The 20,008-nt window shown below is 44.5% G+C and overlaps 2 protein-coding genes across 36 annotated transcripts in view; one reads left to right on the top strand and one right to left on the bottom strand.

Annotated features, from left to right (window-relative positions):
• The window catches only part of BEND6 (BEN domain containing 6), a 55,566-nt gene extending 44,118 nt beyond the window's left edge, over positions 1-11,448 (bottom strand). Inside the window, exon 1 of one of the 8 annotated variants that reach the window (XR_011504923.1) lies at positions 10,219-10,545. The gene's annotated coding sequence lies outside the window, so the exon portion shown is untranslated. Of the gene's footprint in view, positions 1-10,218; positions 10,555-11,095 lie in introns of those variants that run through there. The other 7 variants (XR_011504922.1, XR_011504921.1, XM_070514686.1 and 4 more) reach the window with 7 other exon arrangements.
• Positions 10,718-20,008, top strand: part of DST (dystonin) — a 438,190-nt gene continuing 428,899 nt past the window's right edge. For 8 of the 28 annotated variants that reach the window (XM_070514647.1, XM_070514654.1, XM_070514636.1 and 5 more), the window contains exons 1-2: positions 10,984-11,277; positions 11,865-11,926. In XM_070514647.1, coding sequence (XP_070370748.1) covers positions 11,097-11,277; positions 11,865-11,926 — 243 coding nt within the window. In that variant the 5' untranslated portion in view covers positions 10,984-11,096. Of the gene's footprint in view, positions 11,278-11,864; positions 11,927-20,008 lie in introns of all 28 variants that reach the window. The other 20 variants (XM_070514635.1, XM_070514642.1, XM_070514643.1 and 17 more) reach the window with 3 other exon arrangements.

Here is a 20,008-nt window from a genome sequence, read left to right on the forward strand (position 1 = left end):
TAGGTCATGATGGGGGAGCCCTCATGAATGGAACCAGTACTCTCATAAAAGAGGCTCGAGGGAGATCTTTAGCTTCTTCTACCATGTGAGGACACGGCGAGAAGTCAGCAGTCTGAAGCCCCAAAGAGGGCTTTCGCCAGAACCTGACCTTGCTGGCACCCTGATCTTGGACTTCCAGCCTCCACACTGTGAGAAATAAATTTCTTCTGTTCATAAGCTACTCAGTCTCTGGTATTTTGTTACAGTAGCCGGAATGGACTAAAACCCCAGCCATACACGTTAGCTTCATCATCTGTACCAGAATCTCTCTGTTGCTCCTGACCTGGCAAGAGAGCCAGGTGGTAAATGACCCAGCCTCTGTCTTATCTGTAATTAGACCGTGTGACTGGCTTACTTTCATCTTGATGTGTTCAGGAAGAAGACTTCTAAGGCAGAGAGGTAATATCACAGAAATCAGGCTGGGAACAGGGGAAGACAATCTTCATTTGCTCCACAGTGTCACCTATCCTCATCAATTGTCTACAAAAAGCCTGCAGCCATGAGTGGAACCAGCTGAAAGTTTGCACAAGAAAGTATATGCAAAGCTCAGCGAATCTCTGCACGAGTTTTCCTGTGGTTCTAGGGCCTCCAAAATCTTTTCCAAGAAATTCCAGTTTTTGTGAGTGTTGTCTCCTCGGCTATTCTTCTGTCACTACCTGTGCCGTCCCCCCATTCCTTGATATTTATGTGCCTTTTCCCCATTTATCAGAAACACGATGCAGGGTTAAGCCTAAAGAAGAGTAAAAATCAATTAAAAGTTCTATTTTAGGATAACTATAAGTCATGTAAATTATCTTCCACTTCACATTTTTTGGATTGATGTAGAACATTCTATTCATCTTGATAGTTTAGAGCAAGATGATGTCATTATGCTTTTTGCTTTAAGTAATCATGTTTTAGACCAATTTTAATTGATAAAATATAATAATTCTGATGCAAGAATCAATGCCTATGCATAAAAATCAAGAGTGATTCAACTTTCAAATATTAATTTACCTTACCATTATAACATGAAAGGACAAGTTAATTTCTCTTGAAATATTTACCCCATTATACCCTATATTAATATTATATATTAATGAAATAACTGGTTGCCATTTACCAAGGTCTCTATTAATTTTGAACTTTTATAGTCTCAGAAATTTAGGTCTAAACATAATTAATGTGCCGAGTCACGTATTTACTGAATAAGTCAGCATCTTCAGTGGGTGGTCTCCTCATCTACTACCAATAATTTTCTCTTCTTGCTCTTGTATTCTTTCATACTATGTTGAAGCAACATTAAAATTTTTTTAAAAACCCAATGATCAGCTACATTTCACATTTTTATCAAGTTATTTCTCTACCTCCTATGTATAGGTCATTAGAAAAATACATTTAGATATATTTATGAATGACAGTACTTTTCTATCAATAAATTCATAGGATAATGAAATGGAAGGGAATGTAAGAGGCCATCTTCTCTCTGTTACCTGTGTTGCCAAGCTGGTAGCTGTAGGAAGCTAGTCAAGGGTGGAGAATGCACATACTGATCAGAGAAAGAAGCCCAAGAAGATGGAATGGATTAACCTGGCTGAGGCCAGGAAGTTAAGTAACAGCAAGGAAGGACAGATGGACGTAGTGAGTGCAAAGTATGCCAGCCCGCCTCAAGGTTCAGGAGTGTCAGAGACAGACGGACACGGGACTCAGCAGTGACGGCATTTTGGGACAATGTTGTGAGCCCGTGATTCTGTATAGAGAAGTTGCTCCAACAGCCAGGTGGAGACAGAACCTCAGGCCAATGTACATCCTGTTCATAGAAAGAGGGGAAAGGAAAATTTCTCCTTCTACCAAAGGATAGACAACATATATATATATATATATATATTTTTTTTTTTTTGTGGAGGTGAAGTCTTGCTATGTAGTTAGTTCGAGATAGTCTTCCAGTTGGAATCTCTTCCTAATATATTAGATACATTAGGCTCACATAAGTGGTTACAAACACAGGCAGTAAAACCAACTGTCTGGATCCATAACCCTAGATCCTATACTTACCACTCCTGTGACATTTATGTGCCTCTGTTTCCCCATCTGTGAAATGGTGACAATTATAGTACCCAATTATGAGTTGATATGTTAGGTCTACAATATCCTATCAGTTTATTATTATTAACTGAAGAAAACAGATCCAGATCCCCCTCATACAAGCTTAGATCAAACGTGGGGGTGGGGGGTGTCAAGAAGCACAGTTAACTAACCTGGATGCCTATGATGCTATATTAGACAAACCTCTATCTTACTTAAAAATATAAAGAAAAAAGTTATTAGAGCCACCCCTTTTATAAAGGACAGCTAGGTGGTCTCTAATAGAAGCCTTTTTCCAAAGCAGGCATCTGCCTGGCCTCGGAAGCTTGTTTAGCTTTCTGAGGTGCTGGGTTGAATTTACCCAAGGGATAATGATGGGGACATGGCAATGAAATGGTAAGAGTGGATGTATAATTTTTTTAATAACAGGAGTCTTGTTGGCTGAAGGATTAGAGGAGGTGATCTAAGGGAGAGGCCCAGATCTCTCGTGCACCAGGAAACAGCTGATATGCTGCTGGGGTGTTGGGCTGGCCTTCCTTCACCTGGGCAGGGGTGGCCTACGGGACACTCATAAGGGAGGAAGGGCAGCTGCCCAGCAAACCCCAACGGAGAGGAATCCGTTTGCGGGGGGGAGGTGCTGCGGAGGCGGGGAGGCAGTGCAAATGAAAAGCAGGCAACAGAAACCACGTGGTTTTTGGAGTGTTGGAGAATCTTTACATCACTTGCTTGCTGTGACACTGGGGGAATTCCTTACATCTCTAGGCCCAGGGTCCTCATCTATAAAGCAGGGATAAGAGTAGTACCTACCCAACGTTGCTGTGAGGATCAAATGAGTAAATGGATATAAAGCATTTAGCAGAAGTTTAGCAGAGAGTAGATACCCAGTTAGTGTTAGCTACTACTAAAAAGAGTGATTGTCCACACAAGGTAATGAGGTAGCTCAAGACTTGTCCTATGCCCTTTGGGTGAGGAGGAGAGGTGAATAATGATTGTACCAACCATCGCCCAGGGTGCTGCGGGTGCCCTTAATACAACCACTGAGACCCAGACTTCAACAGCCCACCAGATGGTAGACCACCGTGCGATCTGGTACACGACTACAGTCCTGCAGTGTCTTTTCAACGTAGATTCCTGCTTCATTACAAACGGCCACAAGAGGAAACTGTGCCTAGAATGGTGCACAGTGGTCCCAGAGGGGTCTGAGACATTTAGGGAATGGTTCAGTCTGTCTCCGTGTGGAACGCGTGAATGTTGTGCCACCAGACACCTCACAGCCTAGAGGACAGAAGTGGGAGGAAAGAGAATCCGGCAGTCTGAGAGATCAGGACACTTCTGCAAACTGGACCTGTTCACTGGAGTGAGAAAGTCACATGATGAAAGAACCAGCCTCATGCTGTGACCGAATGTGATCACAGTGATGGGATCTTGGGACCTAGTGTCCTGAGAATACGGTGGTGGGGGAGTTGGGGCTCACAGGGATGGCCAGCACGGGAAGCTAGAGATAACGGTACGTGGAACTGAGCACTTGGTATGGATAGGTGGGCGGCCTTCCACCCCAGATGTGGGATTACCCTGGTGGGATTGAGGGCCCAGTTACCAGGTCTCTGTAGCAGGCTGTTCAGTGATGAAGAGCCTCATAAACTGTGGCTTGGGGCAGGATTTAGGAAGAGTGGTTGCTAAATTCACCAGGATGTCTAGGAGTCGTTTCTGGGAGCCTGATACTAAGTCTTTCTGCCTCTTTTAAATTTTAAGACCGCGGAGCTCCTTGCAGACTCTGAGCTCAAGACTAGATTTTAGGGCCAGTGTTGCTGGCACAGAATAGGCTCATCCATTCAAACATCTAGATATAAATTGGGACACTTAACTGGCCTGAAGGCAGCTTGGGAATCAAGTCAACCCTCCTTCCTGAGACAGAAGTCTGTGGAAGTGGTCCTAGACCGTTAACACAGTATTCCCCTCCCAGGGTTATGAGGATGGACATCTCAGTGACTGTTACCTTAGGGCACTCACTTCTCTCTCCCCCAATCTGTTTAAAGTTGCAAGAGGACAACGAGATTCACTGCCCACCATCTCCACCTAGTCTCAGAGCGGGCAGCACTCACCTGCGTTTGGGAGACTTTTCTGAACATTTACAGGTTAGAGTTGAGAGATTTCCTCTGCTCGTCCTAGACTGACAGTGCTCAAGACACTTCTTCCAGTCCCAGGGAAGATGCCTAGGTGATGCTGATGTTGACGGGCTGAGAGAATGCTTTGATACTGCATTCAGAAACTTTGGGTTTGTACAGTTCTGTGTGGATTTGTACAGTTCTGATGATTTTATTTTTTTTGGTAATAACTCCTTAAAAATCTGATGAAAACTATGCATCATGTCCCCCAAAAGAGACCCACATGTTTACTTCTCATTTCAGATCTCTGGAACCCGTCCATGAATTCAGGGTTAAGAACTCCTCCAGCAGAGATGGGACCAGCAAGAACAGGCTTCAGGTTTTTAGTTTTCTTCTTTGAAATGTAAACTTGACTGTATTCTAATTTAGCGTGTTTGTTGTTGTTCCTCTGTTTGACTCCATAAAGTACTTGGGGCTACAAAAACATTTGAAGATGTACTTTTCTTTCTGTTCCCAGATCCATGTCATGTCATTACACTGGGATAATGTCAATAATCTCTGGAACTGTGTGCTACTGAAACATCTTTTACTAATCATCACTTACTCATCGCAATTCTCCGTCCTCCTTGGTACACTTGCTACCTCTGTTCTCTTAGTGACATTATTCTTTCAGGCTCTCAGCACGCTGATGCATCAGCATACAGATCTATTAGCACGAAATATTTACTGCAAAAGTTCCAAAAGCATTATTGTAAGAAATGGAGAAAATTTAGCTATTAAATGTTCCTAGCATTTTCTTAAGACAATCTGGAATTTAATTCATAAACATTAGTTAATTAAGATTTTATTCATCTCATAACATATTTGCTATGTAACTATAAATCTCCTACTTTCCTTTCCTTTTCTTTTTTCACATAAGAATGTGGAAATGCTTGTAACTTAATAGCAACTCTTATCTTGGATCTAGAAGCAATAACTTCAGCTTTCAAACTTGCTTTGTAAATTGCCCATTCTTAGAAATGGTGGAACTATTTTACACTATCTGAATAATAATGAACAATGCTGCTCAGTGATTTATAACTCTAAGAGCTCTATAATTTGATTTATGAGCAGCTCTCAAATTTTCCATTGGCAGTTCATACAACTATGAGTAAATTTTCTGGCCAAATGACTCAGTATTTTGCTGCATGACTAAGCCCACACTCAGTGTGGAAACTATACAAATGAATTCTATTTGCTTGCGGATAATAAATGATTACTTTCCAAAAACTGTCTGCAAAGCACTATAGAGTAAATGAATTCAATTATATTGACGTTTTTAAACTCCCAAACTCAGCAGACTTTTTTGAGAAATATGTATGTTCACAAAAAAGAACATTTGTCCCCCACAACCTTACCATGGATTCCACAACCCATAGGACAACAAATCCTAAGAAGGCTCTAAAATTTCTAAAATGTTAAAAGAACAATTTGAAATGATTCCATGTGAAACATTATCCCTTACAAGGCTGACTTTAAAGTTATTTTTAAAGTTTTTGTTCTGGTAAAGTGAATATAAAGTCTTTCCCAGGGAAGATTTGCTGAAAATATTTGATATTACTGCAAATAACATTGTTTTTCCTCCAAAAATTATAAATTTGAAAAGACAATAGTGATCCATCCACATGATAGTTCCCCTGATTGTGGTGGCTGGAAATGGCCTCCCAGACTCCATAGATGATGGAAGTCCTTCCAGATGATGTAGCTTCTACACCTTCCAATACAAGAACATGCATATTGTTGACACAGGGCCTGGTCTCAGATTGCCATGAAAAACCATTTGGGAATAAATGGGCCACACAACACATTTCCTCAGTTCCTCCCAATTTCTCTCATGCCACTTAATTTTGAGAGTGAAAAACTTCACCTAGGAACAAGTACCAGGCCCTAAGTCAGTATAATTTATTTCTCATCATTTATTGCTAGAGCTATTTTTAGCTAAACAAAAAGTTTAGGTAAAATATTTCAGTGTAATATTTCAATGTCCTTGTGTGATTACCAGTTGGGTAATTTACTCACTTTCATATGGGGTTGTAATAAAAACTTACAGACAACCTGGGCTAATTTCCAAGGCATTCTTATCTTTCCCCAAAAGTCATTCTTGGAGTCTGAGCCGGAGTAGCCAAGGTTGGTGGGGAGGAGACCATGGGCAGGGAGCCATCAGCACTAGTCAGGGTCAACTTTAACTCTGCAGAGTCAAAAGCAGGCTGACAGCAGAAAGAACCAGTCTCAGGGACTCAAGGTACATTCAAACGAATGGCCAAACCACAAATGCTGGAAGAATGCCGTCTTCTCCCCTCTTCGTCTCTTACTTTCTCTCCCAGAGATGGCTTCATCTCCCAAGTTCCCTAGAAACTTGTTCAAGTACCCCTATCCTGACTAAAGGACCTTTAATGGCCTTTATTCAGGCTTTAATTGTATTTCTACTCATCCCTTTTAGAGTTCAATTTCTCCAAAGATTGTAGACAATGGCTATCTCCTCTATTTTTACCTCCCACTCCCTCTTCAACCCATTAACATCTGGTTGCAGCCTCTCCCACTACAATGAATCAGTTCTCTGGAAGGTTTTCAGAGGTCTCCAAGTCACCAGTTCTCAGTCCTTGTCCTTCTTAACCTCCCATTTGTGCATCTGTTCTAGTAAGCCACTCAGTTGGAACACCTCCCACTTGGCTTCCACAGTCTTGCCTTCTGCTCTCCTTCTCCAAGCCACAAAAGGAAGCCATCTCCAAAGTTCCGATTCCACTTCTTTCTATGGTCTCTCTTCTTTAGACATGTTATCCATTTCCTTGACTTCAGCTATAATTTATGTTGATGACTCCCAGTCTATCTCTGGTTCTGACCTCTCCACCCATGTTTCCACGAGCTTGCTGGATAATTTCACATGGATGTCTTTCCGACACCTCCACCTCAATGTGTATGACACTCAGTTTGTCATCTTCTCCTTCAAAACTGTTCCTCTACCCTAGCTCAAAACTTGAGTCATCTTCAGTTCCTCCCTTTCCCTCAATTGGTCGATACACAACTTACAGTAGAGCCTTCTCTTCTTCCTGATGTTTCCTCCTGATCCATAAATTAGGAATTGGCGCCACAACTTCCTACCTCTAGTGAAGAACTGCAGAAGATGTTTCTGCCATTTCATTAAAGCCCCTTACTCACTCTTGTCTTTGGGAGGTGGAATGACTTCGTGATGAGGGAAATGGGTGAGGGCCTGCCAGCTTCCAATGGGCAGAACTGATGTATAAAATGTCCCTTCCTACACATGGTCCTGCCTCTTGCTCACTCATGCTGCATGCCTTGTGGGTTGGAGAGTGTCAGGCTCTTTTTATCCTCTGGTCTGCGGGTAAGAAGTAGTACAAGTATGGCTCCTTCCTGACTTTGTGCTGGGAAGGCCTATGGTTCTTTACCTGTGGCTGGGTGGGCACGCTGAGTCAGAGAAGAAGGAATAACATGCCCCATTTTGGCCTTGGGTCTAAGCCATGTCCTTCAATCTGACTTTGCTCTGAATAAAGTTAATATTTTAATTTCCTTTGGCTCCTCATGTGTGTTCTCAGTTTGGTTGAGAATCCAAGGGGAAGCAGGGCTATACAAAGGATCTTCTACACGCCTGATGCAAAACTCTCTCAACTATTCTTCCCAACTCACTTATCTTCTCTTGGGTGATAGTGCTAACTCACCATCATAAAAAGTCAAAAGGTTACATAAACTGTTCCATTTTGATTTTTCATTTCTTTGCATGAAAGATTTGGCCATGGGCTTTCCTCCTCCATTCCTAACCCCAGACGTTAAATTTTTTTGTGACTTTAATACAATGTCAATTATTCTTTTTTGATGAAAACCTAGCAGAATGAAAAGGTATGAATTATACTAAATTAACTTCCATAAAGAATTGATTGGCTGATTTAATATTTATTGAATTCCGCAGTGCATTAGGCATCACAGAAACACACAGAAAGAAGCAATTACTAACATGCCATTATTTGGAGAAGGAAATGATAAATTAGCAACAAACAAATCAGAAAATAACAAGGGAATCTAAATATGAAATTCTTTCAGTGACTTGGTTTGCTTATTATTAGTATCCTTGAGATAACTCATGCAAAGAACAGAAATGAATGCAACTAAAAGGAAATATCTATAATCCTATTTGCCTGCCAAGAGAGATAAATGATGTTCTTGGGTGCACTTGAAACTTATAAATGGCTGCAGCAAGACGCAGGAAGATAACAACTGTGCTAAAGTAATAGCTCAGAAAACCATAATTGCTATTTAGTTGCTTTTTGTTGTTAAAAATGCAGTGTGGGGCAAACTGGTTACTATGCTGTGTTTGTGGTCTTAAGACACGTTTCAAGGATATTTAGGCCATTTTGGCTCACTCACAAATTTTAGTCAATGAGAAGTAGAAAGTAAAGATGATCTTCTAAATTCAACTAGTTATTTCTCCCAATGTTTGCAGAAGGCTAATTCAGTTTGGTTGCTGTTTTAAATTATTCCACCAGGCCACTGTGAGTGGATGCGGTAAAGAAGTCTTCTTTCCTGATGTGCCACACAGTGCAGGCTCTCAGGATTCTCTTCCATAACACCTGCACAGCATAGGAATGCTGTCTCTCGCTGCAGCGGGCTGCTGTATCAGGAAACCTTCCAGCAATGTGCACACGATGCAGGGCTGCCTGTCAGCCCTGAGTGGCAGGGAATGAGGAAGCCTATCCTGACCTGTAGCAGCCTACATTCTGACATTCAACATTCCCTTATAAGGGGGCGTCCAGCAAGCAAGGTCTTTCCATCTTCAACCCCAAACAATCAACTAAGATGCAACACGTCAACAACTTGAATGTTCATTTTGTTTCAGGAAACAAGTTTTACAGAAGAAAACTTCATCTGTTGTCTCCCAGGTTTATGAATCTGGCATTTAAGGACGCATTAGGTAATGCCTTGTTGACTTTCCTTTAATACTGACACACACTCATATGTTAAAGGCCTGAAGAACATCAATGGTTAAGCTTTTCTGCAGAGCTGTACAGCTGATTTTGTACAGTTAGAAAGCAACACTGACCTTGAGATCCTACAAGCAAATAACAAAACTCGAGTATTGTCATCGATTCTCTGCTTTTCAATTTTACAAATTACTTCTTTATGACGCAAGTTCTTCAGTTTCCTAAATATTCCACAGTTGAGTCCACCTCAGTAATCAGAAACTCCACAAATGCAGTAATGTGTTATAATGTGTTACTCTGTCATCATAACTGGTTTCCTTATGTGAGTTAATAAAAGCAAACAAACGAAACACAGCCCCACACAGGGAAAGCCAGCCTTGCCTCGGGAGCAGCTTAACGTGGCGGGGGCCCCGGGCCAGCCGGCCAAGGCCGCAAGATGCCGCAGCCTGCAGGCGCCGCAGCGGCTTCCTGGCCAGGTGGCCCGGGCGGCCGCAGAAAGGCGCACTGCAGCGCTCCCGCCATACCTTCTGCCTTGGCATCGCACCAGCGACCACTGTCAAATTTCCCGGCCACCAACTCTACTGTACTTTTTGCTGGTGATGAAGAAATGGGAGGGGGCAGGAGGGAGACAAGAGGGAGTGTGTGCATTTGAAGTGTGACAGAGCATTCTTTCCTCACACTCCCTAAAAGATTTCTCCTCAAAATATTTACAAGCCAATCCCCAACTTCCCTCATCTGCCAGTTCCCTAAATCGGAAATTGCCTCTCCCTTCAAACGCACTAAACGCGGCAAGGTTGCACGGTGAACGCATGGATACAGGAGGATGGAAAGTGCCCATCTCTCGGCTGCCAAACAGCGCCAAGTTTGGGGATGGACCAGTTCACGTCTGCAGAGCGGAGCGTCCTAGTGGGGAGCGCTCCCGGTTACAGGGGCTGGGACACGGGTGGGCCTCCCAGCCTGGAGGACCCCAATTCCCAGGGAAGGCCCTTCCCGGCGTTCACGCTTCAGCGTGCGAGGGACCCCCGCAAGCAATAGCTCACCCGGCTGCATCCTCCAAAGCCCCAGCCTCGGGGCGGGGCGCGGGGAGGTGGGAGGTTGGGGTAGCACCGCCTGGAGGCTCCCGCCAGCGCCTTACAGTTTCCCCCCGGCTCCTCGGCGCCCCCTGACGCCGGGCTCCCCGGCAATTCGGCCGAGGGAGGCTGGAGAGGCGGAAGCCCCAGGTGTCGGGGAGTGGAGAGGCGCCCGGCCGTGCACCCGCGGACGGCGCGGCCGGGCGGGCGGGCGGCCCCGCGGGAGGGCGCTGGGCGCTCAGGCCCGAGCGCAGCCCGCGGCCGCCGCCGAAGCCGCCGCAGCCATGTCCGCGCGCCCGCGCTGCCGCAGCCCGGCCGTGATGTCATCCACCGAGCCCCCGCCGCGGCGCCCCATTCCCGCCCCCCGCGGGCCGCCGCGGCTGCAGCCCGGGCGCCGCGGCCCCGCCCCGCCCCGCCCCACGTGCGCCCGACTCCGGGATGCCGAGGCCGGCGGCGGCCGCAGGGCGATGCGCGGGGCCCGGGTGGCCGCCGCTGCAGCAGCGCTGCTCCTCCCCGCCCGCCGCGTCCCCGGCGGGGCTGCGCCCAGGGGCTGCGCACAGACGGGGGCGGGGGCCCCGGGGAGGGAGGGGGGAGGCTCCCCGCCGCCAAGTCCCTGCCTCGCCGCCGTCTGCTGAGTCATGGCCAGCGCTCCCCGCAGCCCGGGCTCACTCTCTTAGGACGGCAGGCGCGGGGTGCGCAGCCATTGGGCTGGGCGCGGGCCGCGAGCGCCGGGCATGACGCGCTGAGCCGCGCTCGCCCGTGCCCGCCGCCCCGGCGTGCGCCCCGCGCGGGTGCCTGTGCCGCCGCCCTCCAGCCCCTCCGCGAGCCGCCCCCGCCTCGCCCGCACCATGATCGCCGCGGCTTTCCTCGTCTTGCTGCGACCCTACAGCATCCAATGTGCCCTCTTCCTCTTGTTGCTTCTGCTGGGCACCATCGCCACCATCGTCTTCTTCTGCTGCTGGCACCGCAATCTCCAGAAAGGGAGGCATCCGATCAAATCGGTCTTTTCGGGTCGTTCAAGGAGCCGAGGTAAGACACGCCACCACGGGCTTCTCCGGGCTCGGATGAACGTTTAAGCGGATTTGGAGAGAGAAGCCCGGCTCGCTCCCGTCTGCGCTGCCGCCCCTTGCCCCGTCGTTGCCCACTCCCCAAGTTCAGTATGTTTGCTGTCTAACGTCCCTTGCTCCTCTTGCCCTCACTGTCTTCCTCCAATCTGCCGGGTCGGGATAACCACGGCGATGCCGGGAGCAGGGAGGGGAGGAACGGATGAGGATTCTTAGTATGTTTGCTGAAGCCCGAAGGGTAATTGGAGCCGGGTCCCGGGCTGCGGTAGCCTCCCTTCACCCATCCGTCGCTGGAGCTTAGGGGTAGGAAAGTAAGGCATGGAGAGTTCGGGGCTCCCCAACTACCCCAGAACTTTCCCTGAAACTTCTCGCGGAGAAATCACCTAGAGACCGATGGCCTAGTAACCTCCCTGCCCTACAGGATGTCCCCACTGAATTCAGGGCGTCTGGAACGTGCCTTCCCGACCCTTGTCCCCCAGGTAAGTCACTAGTGACTGGGCAGGTGAAGAACAAGGAGTTAAATGAAGTCTCGTTTTTGTCTTTTCTCCCCAGATGCTGTTATGAGATCTCACCACTTTCGTTCTGAGGTAATTTATTTAGCGCGCACGCTCAAGGTCAGAAGAAGTTCTCTTTCCTGAGTACCAATATTAGTCATAGGCGTGTTTAAGGAGCCAGTAGGGCGTTGAATGGCGAGCATGCTGCCCCCAAGCCGAAAGTGACGTTTCTTTTTAAGCGAGTCCCCAACATTAACGCCCAGCGAACGGTTTTAGCATGTTCCTTGTGTAGTGGAGCCGCTGTGCAAGAGAGGGAATGGCAGCCTCTAACAGCACTACTGACCTTAGGACCTTAGTCACCGGGTGGATCTCAGCTTCGTTTACAATCTGTAATTTCCGGTGAAGCTGTCTGGGTGCTGTCAGCTGGCTGTGGTTGTTCACTCGGATAGCCAGCGACAGAGGAGAGCTTTCAGGAAGTTAGCGCAGAGCAGTTTGATCCTTCTGCATTTCATTTTAGACTTTCAAGGTTACCTTCCTGTTCACGCACAAAGCTCTCCGTGTTTTATTGGGGCCCTCTGATGATTTTTGCCAGGTGATGGTGGTGGTGATCCGGCTTTATCTGATCATGTGTGCTAGTCTGTCCTCTGAGAATGTGCACCATCCCTCCGTGAGCAGGTGACCTGGGTGCAGTGAGTAGGTGGGACTGCTGTGGGTCCAGCTCCTCTGGAGAGAAAAATGACCAACACAAGCTCTCCCTGATCCGGCATTCCTTTATGAGTTTCAGGCCATCTCCCACTTCGTGTGAGATGATTTTCCCTCTTTTGGGAGAGTTTCACACAGCTGGGCTTGGAGGCTACTGTACCAGTGCTTGATGTGGGTTACTTATCTCAGCAAAGACTTTATAGTTAGACACCCTCCATTTACTTGCTGTTTACCTGAGAGCTTATCTCACGTTTCGTTTCATTGGTTAATCAGATGTTTTATTGCACCCTAGATGTTTTGTTGGGCTCTGGTTGCTTGAAAGCTTTGGCTGCAGTATTGTAACATTATTATTATGTTGCACAATTCTTCTGCATGTGGCCTGGAGGGTGAGAACTCTCTGCTCAATTTTGGATACTTAAGAGAATAAATTAACCAGTCAGGTAATCAGAGGTTCCATTCCTAGCTTTACACTAACTGCGTGGTGCTGGAAAACTCTCCTAACTTCTCAGCCCCTCAGGTCCCCGTCTGTAAGACAGGACCAGCAGTACTTTGCAGGGTTGTAGCGGGAGGGCGGGTTTACAAGTAGTTATGTAAAAAAGCCCACTTAGTTCACAGGAGGCATTCAGTACTAGGTCACTGTCGTTACATTTTGTAAGGATCAATTTTAAAATGTGTAAAAATAAAAGATGTTTGCCAAACTTAAAATCTTTTAAATTAATTAATGCAAGTTTATGGGAAACAACATAAACCATGTCTATTATGAAGCAGCACTTTTTGAATATCTCATTAATTAGTAGAATAACTCATTTAAATGTGAACAAAAAATAATGGTCGGGGTACAAACATCACAACTCAGGATTTTGATTTTAAAAAAAAGGAAATTACCAGTTCCATACATGTAACTGGATGTAACCAGAATAATAACCCTGTTATGGCTTATTGTATTAACCATCAGGCATTTTAGCTAAAGCACAAACGGAAAGAATGAGATGGGGCTGTGTCTTGTTTAGCTCTCTCTCAGTTAAGCATTTGTCCTGAGCTTGCACTTGGTTAGGAAAGCTGCAAGCACTTGTCTAGTGCCTGAACTCAGTTCCCAAAATTCCTGGTACAGTTTGGCATCCTGTCTGTGTTTCATATTTGCCTCCTCTGCTGCCTGTGAGCTCCTTGAGGCATGGACTGTGTCTCTCGTGTTTAGGGCTGTATCGCCACTGCCTGGTATATAGAGGGTTCTTAGTAAATATTGATTGATTGAATGAAAAATCCCTCAGTGGGTGCTGATTCTCGTAACTGGGCAAATAGAATTGAGTTGGGCAGGAAAAAAAAGCACATCGTCAGGACATTGCTCAAAATTCAACATTTGCTGAATCTTAACTCATTTTATATTTCTAGGCTTTTAAAAATTGCCCTGGAGTTTGTATTAAAAATGTAAGTCACTAATTATAACAAAATGGATTTGCTTAGAATATTTTTTTCCCTAGAAAATTAAATGCAGTATTAGCTTAGTTTGTGGATGGGCTAGCTGTGTTCCTTTTCATACCAAGTTCCTTGGATAAACTACTCAAAAAATGTTATTTTATAAGTAAAAATCCTGAGACTGTGTTGCGTGAGAATGTCATATTTCATCATGGTTTTATGTTTACCACAAATAAAACATTCTTCCTTAAGGAAAATGTAGGGAATTATTTTTTTTTCTCCCTTTCTATCAAAGTGCCATTTCCTACAGGATTTTCTCCTTGAGAAATACCTCTGAATTTTTTGGATGATAGCATATTAAAAAATTAGAATTTGAGTAGCATAATGGATAGTCGTGTTGTTGCTTTTTAGCAGTAGCTGCTACAAAATAATTATCAAAGAAAATGTTTTGATTTTTCTGACGAGTCATAATCACATTGAACTAAGAAGGCAGTGTCTTCTGTTCCTCATTCCAGTCTCCGTAAGTGGATAATTCACTTCCAGCATTTCTGTAGTGGTCAAATGAGGAAAATGAGTGTAGGATCTGCTGACTCATTTTGAAATGGGAAAGCTTTGGGAAATCTCTCGAACACATGAAGAAGTTCAGCTCGCACTTTGCTGCTTTACTTGGCAGAGGATATTGCTTCTGCCACCCACACGCCCAGGAAGGAGGCCAATTGGATGGGAATTTCGGGATGTTCCTTCCCAGGTAGTCAGAGAGTATTTCTCCCGGGAGGAAAACCATGGCATCACGACCCCGTTGCTTTGGGGAAGTTCTGCAGCGAGGAAGAAAGCCACAGCTCTCGTCTGAGGAATTCTTCAACTCAGTTTCTTCCTCGTGAAGCTAGAATTAAATAATATAGATGTTTATAAGATGTTTTGGAACCATAACCACCAACAGCCCTTTTTATTTTCACATACTTGCAAACTCATCTTTACTGGCTTCATAGTCCTCTAAATTTTAATAATAGCATATGAGAATGTGAAATTATTAATCCGTCCAGCAAGGGCTGAACCGTATAACCCCAATTCATGGACAGATAAAAAGGCCCAATTAGGTGGTTAGAAATATGTGTTTTATGTATGAATCTAAAGAACTTCTGCAGTATTTTTTTTTTTTTTTGGTCATTAACAGCTAATGAAGGGAAGCGATTTCACGTTGATGTAGGACACAGACTAGAAACCCAGTGTTCTGGGTGTCTAAGAAGTGTGCTTTTCCTGAGGATGTATAATGTTTTCTGCTGTGACTTTACACAATGGTTAGCTGTTACCCTAACCAGATCAGGCAGTGACAATCCTGATTTTAGGGAAATTTCAGAAAGTGATATGGGTAATTGAGGTACCATTAGATTATGAGAAAGAGTCCTGGGAGTACTTCAGGAGAATGAAGACAATTATAATGCCCTTTGAGAATACCCAGAGTGAACAGCCGTAAATGATCCCCATTCATCAGCTCCGTGGAATAAGGGAAGCCTTGTGTGGTGTCAGGAGGGGGAAGAGGGTGTTTTATGTCTGTCAGGATTTGAGTAAATGTCTTCCCTTCCCCTTTCAGGTAAAGGCATCAAAAGAGTTAACTCAAGCAGTTCCCGAAGAGCCACATAGCCAGATGAGGACTGAGTAAGACAAGAAGTCCCTGGCTACAATTGTCTGCCTTATGGTGGTGAACTGTGTCGCTCACAGCTCAGAGAATAATATACCCTAAATTCTCAATGAAAGAGAGAAGCTAAGTCGAGGGAATTTTTAGCAGACATTTCTTTCAAAGCTGAATGGGCAAATCCTTTAGGTTTTTCCAGTGATTATCCAAATTATCCTAGATGAAAGGCTGGTCCACACAAGCCTCTTGGCCTCATTATGTTCCTTGAGTGTCCCTGTGCCAAACCGTGGAAGAATGGTCAGCAGAATAACCATATTTCACAGCTTCTCATTAATTTGTCATCTTTCATTAAGAATTACTCAATTTAGTGGATTAGAGAAAATGATAGTTTATTATTTAGCTATCTTTTACAATTACATTATCTTTACAAATACATTTTTCTACGTAGAGTTAAATTCTAGGTCAAAATTAATTTATACTAATTAAATCAGTCTTCAGTTGAACTCTACGCATGACGTAGTGTTCATTTAGCTTCACCCAATTCTTTGCAAAATAAGCACATTTATGTGGTTCATTGTGGGTGAGGTAGGATGTTGGATAGTGGGGCTAACAAAAGATCTGAGGAATAGCCCCTGTCCTTGACGATTACTTCTAGGTCACTCCCAATACAGTGCTGAAATTTTATAGTTGCTGGCTTCTTCTGTTACAGTAACTGAACTGCTGTGCTGTTTCCCACTATGAATCACAAATGTGATGAGAGCATCAGAGGCCGAGATGTACGAGTGCAGCCAATACGTTTGTAAAGAAGACAAATTCACCCTATTCACAGAGCTTTATTACGCCAGTCGCCACTACCGTATAATTTACCCTTACTTTAGCTGCATGGCGACAAAACAGAATGCTGAAAGCAAAAAAAAGAAAAGAAAGGAAAAATCGCACTTTTTTTTTTCCATGCCTTCAAGCCAATTAAATGCAATCTAGGTGGAATTGAAACAAGAGCTTTTCCGGAGAAGTGTGAATCTTTGTCTAACCTTAAGCCTCCAGAATGACTCTTTTTGAGATTTGATTTACAAAATAGAGCCAGGCTAATAACAGCAAGTATTGGTTTAATGAAAGGAAAGCAGGACTAAGAGTTCAAAGTCCTGATTTGGGGTTCCAGCTCTGCCACTAACTAACTGTGTGATCTTGGTTGAGTCTCTTAGTGTCTCTGAGACTTAGACTTGGTGTTCTCACTGGGAGCATGAGGATGATCTCTGAAGCCCCTTCCAGAAGTAACAGGCCAGGTTTCTGCTATGTGCAAAGCATCATGCTAAAAAGGCATTGTGTGAAACATGATTCCTGCCTTCTGGGAGCTTAAGGCAGGTAAAGATAAAGATATAATTAGCATTAATATCAAGCAACAAATTATGTGTAGAAAAGGAATGGTTGGAAGAGTTCTGATGAAATGATTGCTTCTAGCTGGGGTGATCAGAGAAGGCTTCTAGGAGGAGGTGATATTTATGCTGAAGCATGCAGATGGGGTTGTCCCTGGCTAGGCAGAGAGGGAAAGAGAGCAAACCCCCAGGCCAGCAGCAGAATTTAGGAAGGCACATGGCTGTTTTCAGAGCTCATAATATGCCGATAGAATTAGAACAAAGGATTCTTGAGTTTGCATAACGGAAATGGAGCTGGAAAATGTAAGTCAGTGCGAGCTACAATAGCAGTAATTTTTGTATACTACTTGACTGTTAACAAAGGGCTTTGATATAACATTATTTTATTTGAACACCTCAGGAGGGCACCTGCTATGAGTCCTCTCAAGAGAGGTGAAAAATCGCCTTTTGGTTTCTTTTCTGGCGACTATAGCACCACAGTCCGATCACTCTTTTTCACTCTCCTGGAGAATGAAGAGTCGTGGCCTCTGCTGCAGAGGGCCTGGGAGGATGACTGGCTGTGGGCCTTTCCAGTCACCCTGAAGCTGCGTTTGCAGGGTACCATGTTTTTCAGGTCCAAGCTCAAGCATCATTGGGTTATATTTTGACTGCAGACCCCATATGTTTGGGGATTTGTGACAGCCTGCTCACGTGTTCAGTGTGGTCATTACAAATGCTAAAACAAAGTATAATAAATGCAGGCAATTCATTACGTCCAAGGCCAGTTTTGTCAACTAGGAAATATATTATAGTTTTTGAAAGGTTTTGAAATGTGTGTCTCTGCTTTTCAACTTCTTCCTTGAACATCCCTCTCCCATAATTATTCTTCTAAACGTGTATGTCCTCCCTAGACCCTTGAGCCTGCTCCTTCACCCTCAGCCAGTGACTTTCGTCTCCTAACCCACAGAGAACATCAATACCGTCAAGAAATAGCACCTTAAACGTCCTGCCCTTACAAACTAAATGGCGTCTTAAATGCCCTCCCAGTCCGATGAAAATGCGTCAGTCCCCCATACTAAGATTTTATGCTTATGTCGTGAATTCCTTTCTTCCCATTCTTGAGGGTGCTCCATTAGTCACCCCCTCTTTTGTCTTCTATTGCTTCCTCTCTGCTGGCTCCTTTCCCTCACACGTGAACATCAAACGTACTTCCTTTTCAAAACAATACAAACCTCCCTATACCACCAGCTCTTCTCTTGGCAAGAAAAGTTTCCTGGAAAAGGTTCTTTATTTGTCACCTCCTGTTCCTCACCTCTCATTTATTTCTCAACCTAGTATAGTCTGGCTTCTGCTGCGCCTACTTAAAAGCACTCATGCTTAGCTCACCGGTGATTTCCAAATTGTTAAGTCAAATGTTTCCATCTTTAGCTTAATTGATCTCTATTGTATTTGACACTGTTGGCCAGTGATCCCTTCTTGAAACTCTTTCTTCTAGCTTTTTGGACAATACTCTCTTCACCCCCCCCCCCCTTTTCTGGGTGTGGCTCCCTCTGTTCCTGCCCTAGATCCCCTTTCTGCTTGTATGTTGATGTTCCAGTCCACCCATTTCAAATGTACAATTCAGTGGTACAATTTCGTGTGTTCACAGGGGCCTGCGGCCATCACACAGTTTAATTTTAGAACGTTTTCGTTATCCCCCCCAAAAACTCCATACCCATTAGCAGTCACTCCTCATTCCCCTCCCACCTCCACCCCCAACCCTACCTAGGCAAGCGCTAATCTCCTTTTTGTCCTTATAGATTTGCTGGGCCTCGTTTTTACTCATCCTGTTCAAACTTTACTTGTAGGATCTCACCATGCTTACTTTTTAGTTTACCTCCATATAACGTGTACTCTGAAATCGGTATCTCAAATTCAGATGTCACTCTTGACATCTAGATACAGAGAGTCAACTGTCTTTTCCTCATCTTCACACTGAGGTGCCATAGACCGAACACTGAACTCGTCAGTCTCTCTCCGGATCTGCCCCTGTTTTGGAGAGTGGCACTAGCTTCTACTCTCTCATAGCAAGGAGTCTAGAGATGCTGCAGGCTTTGGTTAAGCAGCTCTGCTGTGTTATTGCTGGTGTATTTGGGATAATCCTGGCCTTTCCCTCATGGTTGCAGGGTGGCTGGCACAGCTCCAGACATCATGCCCAAATTCAAAGAAGGAAGGAGGGGAAGCGGCCGAATCAGCCAAGGAAGGATGTTCATCAGGAAATCAGAATCTTTGCCAGAAGCCTTTCCAGTTAGATTCCGTCTTACACTTCGCTGGTCAGAACTGTGCTGCAAGGCCATCTCTCACAGCAAGGAGAGTTGGGACGTCAACTTTTATTTTTTCCGGCTTCCATAGTAGAGGTAGACAAGGGAGAATAGGTTGGATAAGGCGCATTCGCCCACCTGCTGAAAATCCTTCAGTGGCTTCCTGCTTCCTTCAAGGTGACAGAGTGCAACTTTTTTAATGTAACATCAGAGGAATCCCGATACTTCTGTCGTTGTGGCAGTTCTAGTCTAACCATTTGCCGACACTTCTTAATAATTTTTCAAATGGACCATGATCTGAGGATTATTGTTTTTATCCACGTTATTTTCAACCGAGAAAGTCTCTCTTTTTCTCCTTTCCTCTCATTGCCCCCCGCTCCCCCAATAAGAACAAAAATACTCAGGCACAGCAAGCTGACTCCAGCTCTTCTTCAAAATCCAGTTCGTAGGTCATCTCCTTCAGAAAACATTCTCGGCTCCCTCTTTATCATAATAATTGAGGTTTTTGTTTGTCTCTCCTATAAGATTGTATCTGAAGGTAGTCTCAATCCCTAGTTCTTAACTCAGGGTCTGACACAGAGTAAAGCTCAGTAAATGTTTGTTGAATGAGTGAATATTTGACATTTTCTACAAGTCAGTTTAATTCTCTATTCTCATGAATTCTGTAACTTTGCAAATATTCTTGTATCACTCTTTTACTTAAGGGGAAAGAGACAGATGCTTTTCATTTTTTATTTCAGACACACAGTTATGCCTTAGTTAACATCCTTTGTTTACTTTGAAAATACACAGATTCAGACAC

The sequence above is a fragment of the Equus asinus genome, chromosome 8 (assembly GCF_041296235.1).
Source record: "Equus asinus isolate D_3611 breed Donkey chromosome 8, EquAss-T2T_v2, whole genome shotgun sequence".
In the NCBI taxonomy this organism is placed as follows: Eukaryota; Metazoa; Chordata; class Mammalia; order Perissodactyla; family Equidae; genus Equus; species Equus asinus.